At 42.3% G+C, this 14594-nt stretch overlaps 1 protein-coding gene across 1 annotated transcript in view; it reads right to left on the reverse strand.

Annotated features, from left to right (window-relative positions):
• ddx18 (DEAD (Asp-Glu-Ala-Asp) box polypeptide 18) overlaps window positions 1-14594 on the reverse strand; it is a 55142-nt gene that overhangs the window by 7029 nt on the left and 33519 nt on the right. The window contains exons 11-12 of the mRNA XM_084309600.1: window positions 7571-7684; window positions 3159-3215 (exon numbers count right to left, since the gene is read on the reverse strand). Coding sequence (XP_084165726.1) covers window positions 3159-3215; window positions 7571-7684 — 171 coding nt within the window. The remainder of the gene's footprint in view (window positions 1-3158; window positions 3216-7570; window positions 7685-14594) is intronic.

Genomic DNA, 14594 nt, shown 5'->3' on the forward strand with positions numbered 1-14594 from the left:
GGGCTGCCAATTAGCTAATTAGTGCTGATTGGTTACCTGCTGGGAGCTTTAAAACCAGCCCTGGTAACACACATGCAGTGTCTGTGCTTAGAGGAAGAGCTGTCACGTTCTTCCAGTCCTTGTCCTTTGGTTTACACTAATAGTTCCTTGATATAGTAGCATTTTGAGTTAGAGCACAGGGTTTTGGTGTTGGTTTGCACATAGGTTGCGTGCTTTTTAGCCAGGGTCGTAACACTCGATGCAAATGAATGAGAAAAAAAAACAATTTTCTGGCTCTGCTAGTTTATTTTCGATCTTTTGGCGCTTTTTTGGTGGACAAACCACCGCACATGTGCACCGTGACTCGTGACTGGAGTCTAGTTCTGCTAGCACACATAGCCTACTGTGTACAGACGGTTTCAAACTGTATTTTAAATTAGAAAGCAAACAAAATAAATGGACAAGAGAAAAATAAATCTCAATTTGGTCAGTATTGTCATTTGGACAAGCAAAGCCATTACGATATCGATATCGATTATTAAAATATATCGCGATATTTATCGTTATATCGCCCAGCCCTACCGCAGTCCACATTTTACTTCTCACTCATGTAACTGGGGTCTACCAGAGTTCACTCTGGAGCATCGGAGCTGTGTGTTTTACTGTATACACGGTGAATCAATAAAAATATCGATTTTTTCGAATGGCTATCAGGAATTGGAATAATCCATTTGGATACCATCTGATCTCAGGTAAGGAATCATATAACAAGTCTAAGGATAATCAGACTTGTTTTCACGGATATATAAGCTTTTATGTGATTATGTGATATTGCCGTTTCACTGTGCGCGCCGTCAGGAAATAGGAGAATCGATTTTCAGCGCGCGGCACGAGCGTGCATGCATACACATATACTATCGATCATCTAGCGTTTATTTGAAAACAATTCATAAATAGGCCGACAAATGACAACGTTCTAGAACAGTGGTTCTCAAACTTTTTACACCAAGTACCACCTGAGAAGGTAGCTGGCTCTCCAAGTACCACCATATGGCCGACGTTAAAATACAGTCTATTCAGCTATGCACAGTTCACGCAGGAGGCAAATGTATTCCTAATACCATTATTTATTGTTAACTTTTGTCAGACACAATGTACAAAGGGGTAGCACTAGAACTAGCAAACTCTTCCACACAACTCATACAATGCAAGGGGCATTGTATTTCAGCAAATGTACCCAATTCTCTCACTCACTCACTCACTCACTCACACACAGCATGTTGTTGTCCATTGACAACTCACATAAGCAGGGCCGGACTGGGGAAATAATTCAGGCTATAGGAAATATAGTGAAATATAGCCTCAGTCAGGCCACTTTCTAAGTGGGGGTCCCCCACCAGGAATTATTTTGTTACAAAGACTTAATTTCCTGCATTCTGGTGCAGGATTTTATTAAATTTTTACCCTTTAAATTCCAGTGTTTGTGATGGGCATCAAAAAATAATAATAAACACATTCAATACATTTTCGAATTGTAACCCTTTAAATGCCAGTTTGTGTGATGGCATCACAAATTATTGTAAAAAAAAAAAAAAAAACACAATATTTTCAATATATCAAATGCAAAGTACATTTTTCTGGGGGGGATTATTACAGGCTAGGCATGTGTCAATGATTAGCAACAACTCAGATTTTGATGCATTTTTTGTAATGTCAGATTTAACAACAACTCTTTTCAGAAAAGTGGGAGTATTTCATTTTTTATCTGACATTACCAAAAAAATCAAAAAATATAAATGGTTATGATCAGGGCTGAAGTTGAATAAAAGATTTATGACTGTTTAGACTGCATTACTCTGTCACAGTGATCTCCTGGTTGTTCCCCACTTAGGTTATCTAACTATCGCGCCACCACAACTAGAAACACTGGCCTGGCCTGCTTCTAAGTTCAGTGGCCTGACTGAAAAAAAAAATATATATATATATAATATTTTTTTTCTTTTTTTTTTCTTTTTATAAAATGTTCACGTACCACCAGCAGTACCACCAAGTACCACTAGTGGTACGCGTACCACAGTTTGAGAACCACTGTTCTAGAATATTCCAGGAAAAGGCGATTATCAGGGAATCTCTTCTTTTTTCAGTGAAACAGAGTGCTTTTCAGAATGGTAGAACACGGAAATGAAGCGATAAAAAAACAATCTGCTTTGACAATGTTGACTCGAAAATGAGTCTTTGATAAACGACGGGCAGATTAGACACATCGCCATAATTTAAAACATAGATTAGGCGATATTAACGTTAACATTGGAGTGGATGTGGGCATTCAAGGGGGTAAAAAGGAAAACACGGACTGGCTCTCAAGACATTGTATACTCCACCTATTTTAAAATACCTATCTGATGTTGTCTCAGTCCATCTAACTCACTTACACTGAGATTATTAACACTTTCAGTGCCCAGCAGGGGGCGCACATTTAGTGCTTGAATGCCCACCATCCACTGCAATGTTAGCATTAATATCGCCTAATCTATGTTTTAAATTATGGCTGTGTGTGTAATCTGCCCGTCGCATTATCAATGACTCATTTCCAGTCAACATTGTTGAAGCGGATTGTTTTTTTATCGATTCATTTTCATGGTATCCAAATGGATTATTCCAATTCCTGATCGCCATTCCAAAAATCGATCCTTTTATTGATCCCACGGGTATACTGTAAAACACATATTACACGCTGTGCCGAGGGTCCAGAATGAATCTGATCGGCTCCGGTTACATGCGTGAGAAGTAAAATGTGGATTCCGGAGATTTTTTTTCTCATCCATTTTCATCGAGTCCAATCCAAAATGGTGCATTACCATCTGTGAGATGATAGGGGGCGCTTTTTTCACATCTGAGCGCCTGGCGGGGCAGGATTACCAACGGTAGACTCGGTTGATGAAATATGAATTCAGATCGCTAATTTAAAAAAAATCTGAGAATTCTCATGATGGGCATTCAACCCGCGGGCTGATATCCCGAGAAATCTTGTGATGGGCATTCAAAGTGTTAAGGGTCATTTGCATTTCTTAGCAATTTATTTATTTTGTATTTAATATAAATCAGATTACTGTAATTGAGTTACATGCAAGTAATTACCCCCCCTCACTGAGTAAGACATGGATAAAGGGTCTAATTACCTGGGCCTGGATATCAGAGACTTTAGTCCAAGAAAATTCAAACTCACTCAACGGGACCTGGACAAAAGAAGGAAGAAAAGAAAACACAATGTTATGAACATTAGTATAACTATAACATTAGTTATTAACATTAGTTGTGTCCATTTGTCTTGTGGTCAACACCTTGGTTACCATAAACAAAGATAATATCAGCAGCTGTGAAGCTGGTTGCTACGGTTACCTCATTCAATACCCTGATCCGTTATTAGGGTCCTAGTCCACTCAGTAACACCCCATGCCATTTCTCCTCACTAAGCCAAGTGCACTTGTCCACTTTGGTGACGTATTGTGACATGGGACGTATAGTGTGTGGGGATATTATCATTATATATTTTCTTAACCAAATGGGACAGATTTAGTTGTCCTTCTTCTGGGATTGAAGAACTCGCTTTATCGCTTTGTTTGTTGCAAACAGAACAACATGCTTCTTTTGGAATATTTCTTGCCCAATTTCTTCTTTATTGTTGAAGCCTCGACAGCAGAACATGAGAGTTGTCTAGATTCCACATCAGAAGATAAAATAATAGCCTCTAGGTATCAGTACTTGTCATACCTTAGTTAGTTCATGATTGTATTTGTTGATTGAATGGGTAGGACTGGAATTGCATGTGTTTTTTATGTCTGTTGACAATGAACATCACTAAGCTAAGCTAACGTTAGCCACTAACTAAGCTAAGCCAACCCTGGAAACGCTCAACAAGTTTCAGTTTCCAGTTCCATTAGTGAGGAAACGGGGGGGCTGAGCCTCTCTCCCTCTATGTTCAATGATTTAAAGTAGCCAAAAATGTTACACTATAAAAACTAACTGGATAGTTGATGATAAACATTTAATTTCATTAGCTGAAATATTCTAAAATCATTAAGTCTGCTATAACACATAAATGTATACATGATCATGAAACAAAAAAAAATTGTTGTAGGAACGGTTTGGGAGAGGGAGGTAGGGAGGGGTTTTTAGTTTATGTGGTGTGATAACAATGTTGAAATTGAGAAGTTTAGACTTTAGTTTAGTTTTACAACAGAAATACACCTTGTTATAATGAAAGAACTGGAAAAAGATACCGCCGGGTACCGGTATCGGTTCAAATGTGAACGGTACCCAACCCTATTGTCAACTAAGAATTGGAGCTGGTTACCTTTGTTTGAGGAGGCTCTCCTGGTTATCTAGGCCTGTTTGAGGAAGCTCTCCTGGTTATCTAGGCCTGTTTGAGGAAGCTCTCCTGGTTATCTAGGTCTGTTTGTGGAAGCTCCCCTGGTTACCTAGGCCTGTTTGAGGAAGCTCTCCTGGTTACCTAGGTCTGTTTGAGGAAGCTCCCCTGGTTACCTAGGTCTGTTTGTGGAGGCTCTCCTGGTTACCTAGGTCTGTTTGTGGAGGCTCTCCTGGTTGCCTGCATCAGTTCCGCAACCGTTTCCATTTCCAGTGTAGGCCTGATTGGCCGCGACAGGCACGTGACGCGCGTGGCACGCCCCCGCGGCAGCGGCAAGCGCGCTACTGCTGGAGTTCACTTCGCCTTTCACATCGCTGTCGTTGGCGAAAGCAGGATGAGAGAGTGTAGATTTCGCTGTGTATCATTTAATCATTTATCATTTAACATTTGAAAGGCATACATTGTTGTCATACAGAAGTACAGAATACTTTTATCCAAAATGCTTCTTATTGTTACACTGTTAGAGACTGTGCTAGACAAATGAATGACTAATTCGGTCAGAAATAACGTAACTAATAACGTTAGTAAGCACTGCTTATATGCTTATTATGTCTGCGGGGTACAGTAAACGTTTCTCCCAGTACATTCTGAAGAGCACACCGCTGTATGTTGGAGAACCAGCGGTCTTCCACTCCTCCTCACTCGAGTGAGAGCAAAGCCGTGCACAGCTCAGCCCTGTGTGAGACGCGAGGAGGAGATGGGAGTCCTTCCAATCGGAATATGTTGTTTCTTTACACATATGTTGGATTATGAATATGTCTTTATAGCTATGCTGCCAGGCTGGTCCGCGACCCTCCGTGCTGCGATCACCAGCGGGGAGAATATGCTCACGCGAGTGGCATCGCTGAGCTCTGGTGACGGTCTTATTGGGGCTTATGCCGAGAAGCAGTAACACAACATTGCAACTGTTGTGTTACTGCTTTCTGACCGAATTAGTCATTCATTTGTAGCTATAAAGACATATTCATAATCCAACATATGTGTAAAGAAACAACATATTCCGATTGGAAGGACTCCCATCTCCTCCTCGCGTCTCACACAGGGCTGAGCTGTGCACGGCTTTGCTCTCACTCGAGTGAGGAGGAGCGGAAGACCGCTGGTTCTCCAACATACAGCGGTGTGCTCTTCAGAATGTACCGGGAGAAACGTTTACTGTACCCTGCACTCCCGCAGACATAATAAGCATATAAGCAGTGCTTACTAACGTTATTAGTTACGTTATTTCTGACCGAATTAGTCATTAATTTGTCTAGCACAGTCTCTAACAGTGTAACAGTAAGAAGCATTTTGGATAAAAGTATTCTGTACTTCTGTATGACAACAATGTATGCCTTTCAAATGTTAAATGATAAAATGATACACAGCGAAATCTACGCTCTCTCATCCTGCTTTCGCCAACGGCAGCGATGTGAAAGGCGAAGTGAACTCCAGCAGTAGCGCGATTGCCGCTGCCGCGGGGGCGTGCCACGCGCGTCACGTGCCTGTCGCGGCCAATCAGGCCTACCCCGGAAATGGAAACGGTTGCGGAACTGATACAGGCCTCCTGGTTACCTAGGCCTGTTTGAGGAAGCTCCCCTGGTTACCTAGGCCTGTTTGAGGAAGCTCCCCTGGTTACCTAGGTCTGTTTGTGGAAGCTCTCCTGGTTACCTAGGCCTGTTTGAGGAAGCTCTCCTGGTTACCTAGGTCTGTTTGAGGAAGCTCTCCTGGTTACCTAGGCCTGTTTGTGGAAGCTCTCCTGGTTACCTTGGCCTGTTTGAGGAAGCTCTCCTGGTTACCTAGGCCTGTTTGAGGAAGCTCTCCTGGTTACCTAGGCCTGTTTGAGGAAGCTCTCCTGGTTACCTAGGCCTGTTTGAGGAAGCTCTCCTGGTTACTTATGGCCTGTTTGAGGAAGCTCTCCTGGTTACTTATGGCCTATTTGAGGAAGCTCTCCTGGTTACTTATGGCCTGTTTGAGGAAGCTCTCCTGGTTACTTATGGCCTGTTTGAGGAAGCTCTCCTGGTTACATTTGCCTGTTTGAGGAAGCTCTCCTGGTTACCTAGGCCTGTTTGAGGAAGCTCTCCTGGTTACATTTGCCTGTTTGAGGAAGCTCTCCTGGTTACCTAGGCCTGTTTGAGGAGGCTTTCCTTGTTAGCTAGGCCTGTTTGAGGAAGCTCTCCTGGTTACCTTGGCCTGTTTGAGGAAGCTCTCCTGGTTACCTTGGCCTGTTTGAGGAAGCTCTCCTGGTTACCTAGGCCTGTTTGAGGAAGCTCCCCTGGTTACCTAGGCCTGTTTGAGGAAGCTCTCCTGGTTACCTAGGCCTGTTTGTGGAGGCTTTCCTTGTTAGCTAGGCCTGTTTGAGGAAGCTCTCCTGGTTACCTTGGCCTGTTTGAGGAAGCTCTCCTGGTTACCTAAGCCTGTTTGAGGAAGCTCCCCTGGTTACCTAGGCCTGTTTGAGGAAGCTCTCCTGGTTACATTAGCCTGTTTGAGGAAGCTCCCCTGGTTACATTAGCCTGTTTGAGGAAGCTCTCCTGGTTACTTATGGCCTGTTTGAGGAAGCTCCCCTGGTTACATTAGCCTATTTGAGGAAGCTCTCCTGGTTACTTATGGCCTGTTTGAGGAAACTCTCCTGGTTACTTATGGCCTGTTTGAGGAAGCTCTCCTGGTTACTTATGGCCTGTTTGAGGAAGCTCTCCTGGTTACTTATGGCCTGTTTGAGGAAGCTCTCCTGGTTACTTATGGCCTGTTTGAGGAAACTCTCCTGGTTACTTATGGCCTGTTTGAGGAAGCTCTCCTGGTTACTTATGGCCTGTTTGAGGAAACTCTCCTGGTTACTTATGGCCTGTTTGAGGAAGCTCTCCTGGTTACTTATGGCCTGTTTGAGGAAGCTCTCCTGGTTACATTTGCCTGTTTGAGGAGGCTCTCCTGGTTACATTTGCCTGTTTGAGGAAGCTCTCCTGGTTACATTTGCCTGTTTGAGGAAGCTCTCCTGGTTACCTAGGCCTGTTTGAGGAGGCTTTCCTTGTTAGCTAGGCCTGTTTGAGGAGGCTCTCCTGGTTACCTAGGCCTGTTTGAGGAAGCTCTCCTGGTTACCTAGGCCTGTTTGAGGAAGCTCTCCTGGTTACCTAGGCCTGTTTGAGGAAGCTCTCCTGGTTACCTAGGCCTGTTTGAGGAAGCTCTCCTGGTTACCTTGGCCTGTTTGAGGAAGCGCAGGAAGCCCAGCTCTTCCGGCCGGAGGATCAGGAGGGCGTGGCCTTGTCCGTTGATGCCGCGAGCCGTTCTGCCCACCCTGTGGATATACTCCTGTGAACACACACACAAAACAGAGCTCTCAGACCGGCACTACAGGTTTTGATCGACATAAAGTTCAATTTCCATGACCAATACTTAACATCAAATGTTTTGCTGATCAGCATGTCTCAGGTGTTCGGTTACTTATGTAGTTAAAAATTATATTTTTGATCTGTGCAATGTTCCGTAACTTTTCCAGGCTTGGATAACGCAATTTTGAAATGCTCTGCCTTTTGAAGGTTTTTCATAACAAGGAAGACCCTGTTTAATGGAGCAATAAGCATACAGTAGTCCCAATTCTATAAGTGACTTAACCTCTTAACTCATTGGACGCCAGACCCGATGATAGTCAGGTTAACTCGCCGACTGTTCAGCGCCATTCACGAGTATAGTCGGGTTTCAGGGATTAAAGCAAAAAAATATCTCCTGACTGAACTTTTTTTCAGGCCAAGTCATATTCTTATTTTAACCTCCACTGTATTTTTTTTTAAATAGAGTTAGTGTTTTAAGGGAGCCTACTTGTTTCGGTTTCGTCGATAATCCAATGTACAGTTACCCCCCCCCCCCCCCTCCCACCTCCAATGTACAGTTCCACCCCCCCCCCCCTCCCCTCCACCCAACCTCCTCCAATGTAGTTTCTTCATCATCATATGTATAATCTGTTAGGATCTATGGGTAACAGTACTGTATATTTGCATATCGTATATGTCACAAATGTAACATTACTATATACCTGTAGTATGTCATGTATGTCCCTATGTCATAAATGTCACTATGAATTGAAAATGGGGGACCCTGATGTAAACGAGACGAACGTCTTTCTCTGGTCTGCATCCCCTTAACAATTGTGTGTATTGAGCTGTACTGTATTGTACCCATTCTGCAATCTGTTCAATATTGATTGATTGATTGTTATTAACAGATTGCAGAATGGGTACAATACAGTACAGCTCAATACACACAATTGTTAAGGGGATGCAGACCAGAGAAAGACGTTCGTCTTGTTTACATCAGGGTCCCCCATTTTCAATTCATAGTGACATTTATGACATAGGGACATACATGACATACTACAGGTATATAGTAATGTTACATTTGTGACATATACTATATGCAAATATACAGTACTGTTACCCATAGATCCTAACAGAGATTATATACATATGGGGAGGAGACTGTACATTAGGAGGGGGTACTGTGAAGTAACACGACAATGACAAATGTGTTGTTTCCGTTTTTCTTTTTGACATAGTTGCGGGACACGGAACAAGTTAACAACTCAAGTCACCACTACAGCCGGCAGTAGCCTAGGCCCTAGCCAGTCTCTTCAAACTTCCACTTGAAACTTTCTTTTGTTGGGTGGTGCCACTCATCCTTTTCGTCTGAGAACACCGCAGTGGGTTTTCTTTTTAGTGGCTAGTACTCCTTCCATTAACGTCATTATGCCAACGTTAGCTAATCGGTATAGCAGGCGTGTGTAACGTTAGTGCAAGCAGCTACTAAGCAGGTGGTGGATGTGACGTCGGTAAACAAGGAAAGAATTGATGCGCGAGGCGTAAGACTCGTGTTTTCTGACATGCGTTTCTACTGGATCTACTGCCTGTTCATGGTCTATGTATGCTGAAGGTCGGTCAGACCAAGTTTAAAAGAATAAAAGTGATTAAATCTATTACTTGTGTCCTGTAGCATTTATATGTTTAAAGAGAATGTAGCGTATATCAGCCTATGATTTATGGTAAAGTCTATTCTATTCTATTTTCAGGCAAAGTCATTCTTATTTTAACCTCCACTGTATATTTATATTTAATAGCGTTAGCTAAAAGGAAAAGACAACCCGTATCGGGGTCTGACAGCACTACAATTACAGGGCTGTACGCTAAGCTTTTTCACTAGGGGCACACTTGCCCCTAAATGAGAAATTTAGGGGCACAGAATATTTTTTAGGGGCAAATTTTTTTAATAACAATTTTACCATTATAGTGCAAAAAAATATGTTCCTCCTACCTCATTACTGTGGTCCTTTTATTTAACATTTAAGCGCGTTTGTTTTCAGGTTTGTATCTTTTATAATGAACCAACTGAGAAAGTGTGTAAATCACTAATGGAACAAAAACAACAAACTGTGTGTGTGCGCGCGCTTGTGTAGTGCTCCTTGAATGAGATCACCACAACACACACACACCATTGCATTAATCAGGACGACAAGAAACTCTGCATACCTTTGTTTCACAATGAAAAGTGCTTTATAAATAAAATGAAATTATTATTGTAAATAACCCCATGAAAGGTTTATTATTTTTATGGGTAATTACCTGCTTCATATTTGTGATGTTACTGGTTTCAGGGTGTGCCTAAAGTGATCAATGTGTTGGGCCGTTTATAGAGATCTATGCCAATTAATGTTTTATGTATATCCGGGACTTTTTTTTATAAGAATTGAGAGGCCTACTCAGGGCTGTACACTGCGGCGAGATTATCGCGAATTGCCCCTTTAATTGGCCGTTGCGATTGGTAAATATTATCTGGGGGCGGGCTTGCGAGTAGTGCTTTCAAGCCTTGCATTCGCATTTCACTCCTAAATTATCCAAGGCGTGTGATGACGCGATGACGTCACTCACGCGAGCTGAGCAGTGAGCACTCGGCAGGTATGATCAGCGGGAACAATCGACTGAGCACTCACTCTGATAGACTGGCTGACTGTCTGATTTAGCTATGAAGAAAAGTAAAGTTAGTATTGCTTCATATTTTCGACACGTTCGACCTCCTATAGTGAGCCGAACTGAACTGAACTCAGACACACGGAGAGAGCTGCGGCGTCTGCTGCTCCTCCCGCACCCGTGGCTGTTGTAAACACTAGTCTCTAGTGGGACACTGGGACCTCGGTGAGCCTGCCAGCCGGCTAGCTACTGATATCAACAAATGCTCCAGCAAGTCTAGTAGTGCATGATAGCTCGCGTTAGCTTACTGTTCAAAACGAAACGTCCCATTAAACTAAATAGTTCAGATAGCTCCTGATATCAATGTCTTATAACACTGAGTCGATGCGTATTCGAGCTGAGGCTGAATATAGTCAATAGGGTCCAGCTGCAGCGCCGGAGAATCCTGGCCGTAGCTGGAGGCTACAGTATAGGGTCCAGCTGCAACTCCGGAGAATCCTGGCCGTAGCTGGAGGCTACTAGAGTACACATACAATGGAGCTGGCTGCATATATATATATATCTATATAAATAATGGTAAAATTGTTATTAAAAAATGTGCCCCTAAAAAATATTTTTTGCCCCTAAATTTCTCATTTAGGGGCAAGTGTGCCCCTAGTGAAAAAGCTTAGCGTACAGCCCTGCTACTACGGTATTTACCTTTATTTTAAAAACAGTGTTGCGACGCAACCTTGTTTAAGTTTGCGCTTTTGACAGTGAAATGTTCAGTTCAACTTAGCTCGAAGGAAAGACTAATCAAAAAGGTTTATTTCACCCGTATGAGGCTCTTTGATTGTTTATAGAAGAGGAATGTAATACTATGCAAAACTAGAAATAAACAGTTGATTTTACCAGCAGTAAGTTGCAAGCCACTTTCATACGGGAAACCGTGACAATTATTAGTATTATCTTATTTGCATATTGTCTCATTATTAGATAGATAAGATACTTTATTGATCCCCGGAGGGACATTTAAGTAGACAGTATTTCATGTCCTAATAGTGGGCTACTACTCACCTAATGCATGGCTGAACTGAACGTTAGAAGTGTGTCCCCGTCAATCATCACTGCCAGATCTGACTTAATTTAATCGGCTATGGTCTCTTATCATCTCACCACACCGGACGTGGTTGTCATAAGATGGACTGATATCCGCTCCGTTCTTCTTGCAGAGCAAAATTAGCGGCTTAAACTTAGTGAAAGGAAGTCCACATTCAGTTTCGATTGTTCGCTAGGAATTATGGGATTTGGTGTTGGGTGTATGGACTCTAGGCAGACGGGACATGGTATTTAATCGCACGATAGACTACAACTACCAAGTAAAATAGCGTGACCCAGATTCACTTCACACGCAAATCTTTTTTTCCCCACACGGGCTATCGCAGTAAATTCATTCATTGCCGACAGATTTTTTCCATAGCAGCGCGGCATTATGTCGCACTGTACAGCCCTGGTTGTAGGCTAATGTTTTACTATTTTTTTAAATTAATTTAGGAGTGAAATGCGAATAAAAGGGTTGAAATCACTACTCGCAAGGTTGCCCCCAAATATTATTTACCACTCGCACGGGCCAAATTAAGGGGCAATTTGCGATCATCTCGTGGCAGTGTACAGCCCTGAATTACATTTTCATGTCATAACAACAGGCTGAGACTCACCGGTAGAGCCGTCGTGCCGCCGCTAACCCTTCGATAAGCTTTGTGGTCCGGGCATAAATGTGTCCATAAATCCATTTACCGTACTTTTCGGACTATAAGCCGCGGCTTTTTCCCCCATTTTTCGACCCTGCGGCTTATATAACGGTGCGGCTTATATGTGACTCGACGTGACCAAACCCGAAAATGTAAAAATCTAAATATTGCTTTTTTGACTGCATTGAAATGTTATTTATCTGTTCCCTTATTTGCTAAACTTAATACAACTTGTAAATGAGTTAATTCTTGTTATTTGTCCGACAGTATTGTGTCCCAATGCTAATTACATATGGTAATTAAACATTAAAACACCTGCGGCTTATAGTCCAGTGCGGTTTATATATGTACACATCATTAAATTTAGCTGCTGCGGCTTATAGTGCGAAAAGTACGGTAGTTAGATCTCATCCAACACTGTCTGAATGTATCTTGCGATTATTATACATTTCCGACGATGAACTATTAGCGCAATCCGGTCTCTCAAGTCGCTGCGTCCTGCCGATTGCTCGCCAACGACTATGCTTGGCTGCGGCTGCGGTAGAAAAAAAAGAGCAATTTTTCATGATATTTGACGCCTTCGATTGGCTCAGGTTAAAATCCGTCACGACTCCGAATCAAATGACGGAACTCCAAATCAAATGGACGGATATCCGTGTCAAGACGGAACGCTTTAATGCCTGGGGTTTTAATCGTTATTTATTTTATTAAGCGATATCCATTCATTTTCATCCATCCAGCCTGATGTTATCGTTGGGAATGGGTCTGAGCTCACAAAAGGGCAAATACCGCCCCCTACGCCTTCTGGCTGGTATTACACTCCACTGGTAATGGTAGTTTTTTTTCGGGGACGATCCAAGCCGTGCGGGCTTGGTTTAAATAATCAGGCGAGGTAACCTGATTTCAACGATAGATCTGCGAGGCTGCCCCCCCCCCCCCCCCCCCCTCATATGCAATGCTGTTGAACGTGGCACGGACCTCCGCGCCCAGTACTTCAAATGGCGATCAGATAATTGGATTATTTCTTTTGCATTACATCAGATACAAGGTAAGAGCATTATATATAAATTTGATCGTTGATCTGATATGTATTTCTACCCGATCGACGCTGTATCTGTGTGTGTATGTGTGGTTGTTTTCCGTTGGGTGCAGGAGGTGGGGGACCGCGCTACGAGGGCCATTTCATGTATGCACGAGGGAGGACAATAATGATGATCTAGCGTTGATTTCAGGAAGATTCGATAATCAGTCGAACGTGTTTTGTGTATTCCACTAAAGGCTATTATCGCGTCTTTCTCTGGAATTACTAGAAATCACCAAAACTATACTCGTATTAAAAACGGTATCAAACGGAAATGTACAGATGAAAAAACAATCCGTTTTGTACATGTTGACTGCAAGCAACTCACTGATAATCGACGAGTGTATTAGACCCATAGCCATAATTTAAGATATATTTTAAGCACTCGCAAATCTCCCACTCCTCCCATTGATTAAAGCGGTGGCACTCTAGCGCCCTCTGGCGCACTTAAGCGTGGCGGTCAATGAGTTAAGGCCTAGCCATATTTTCAGAAAATTTGCATAAAAGTACATACCCAAGTAAATGGAAGATTGCTCCACTTCTACAAGCCCATTTGCATGTTCTTGGTATCTAGGTAGGTACATCTATGGATCTCAGGGAATGTATTCCCATTGTCAGAAATATTGTGTCCGTTACTAGGCTTGAGTAAATTGTAATGAACCAAAAGGAGAATATACATTTTATTAAATTTCTTCATCTTTGACGGTGAATAACACCATGCTAAAATTGACCAGACATGAAAAACTGAGCTCATTCAGCACCTTCTTGAGATCATGTGTACAAAAGATCTAAGCAAATGAATAAAGGGCAGATGATTAACAGGAGGTTTTGTAGATACAGTACTGAATTCTGCCATCCGGACACATGCAATTTGAAATATGATTATAGAATATCAGGTCTATAAATGACCTTATTATGGCCATGTCACACATCTATGGATCGGGCCAAATATCCCCTTTCAATTGACAGTTCAATCTGGATTTAGTACCACCAGGCACCCCTGACAGGGCAGCAAAAAACGTATTTTTAAACTGTAAGTACAGTTACTTTTTTATCATGTACATTTCTCCGGCATTTTTCATCAGATTGCAATGCCGTTTTTTTGCTAGACGTTCACAGAAAGGTAGAGAAACTAACTGCGTTCTATTTTATGGCAATAGCGTTCAGGTGTGTTCCACCCGTGAGATATGATCCCGAAAATAAGAAGAAAAAAGGTTAACGCTACAAGTCAGATGATTGACAGGGGCTGGCGTGAGCTGGGATGTGTAGTTTTTTTTTTATTATTCGAAAGCCCATCGAAAGCTCTCAAAAGACTACACTAAAGTTAGGTTGCGCCAAATCCTCACATCAATAAGGGTTATTTCTATAAACTCATATTTCACTAATAACACTTAAAATCATTGGTAAACAAACGTAGTGCTGAAAATATACACATTGACTGCTGCTTTGACAGG

This window comes from Notolepis coatsorum, assembly GCF_963971535.1.
Source record: "Notolepis coatsorum genome assembly, chromosome: 3".
NCBI classification, from domain to species: Eukaryota; Metazoa; Chordata; class Actinopteri; order Aulopiformes; family Paralepididae; genus Notolepis; species Notolepis coatsorum.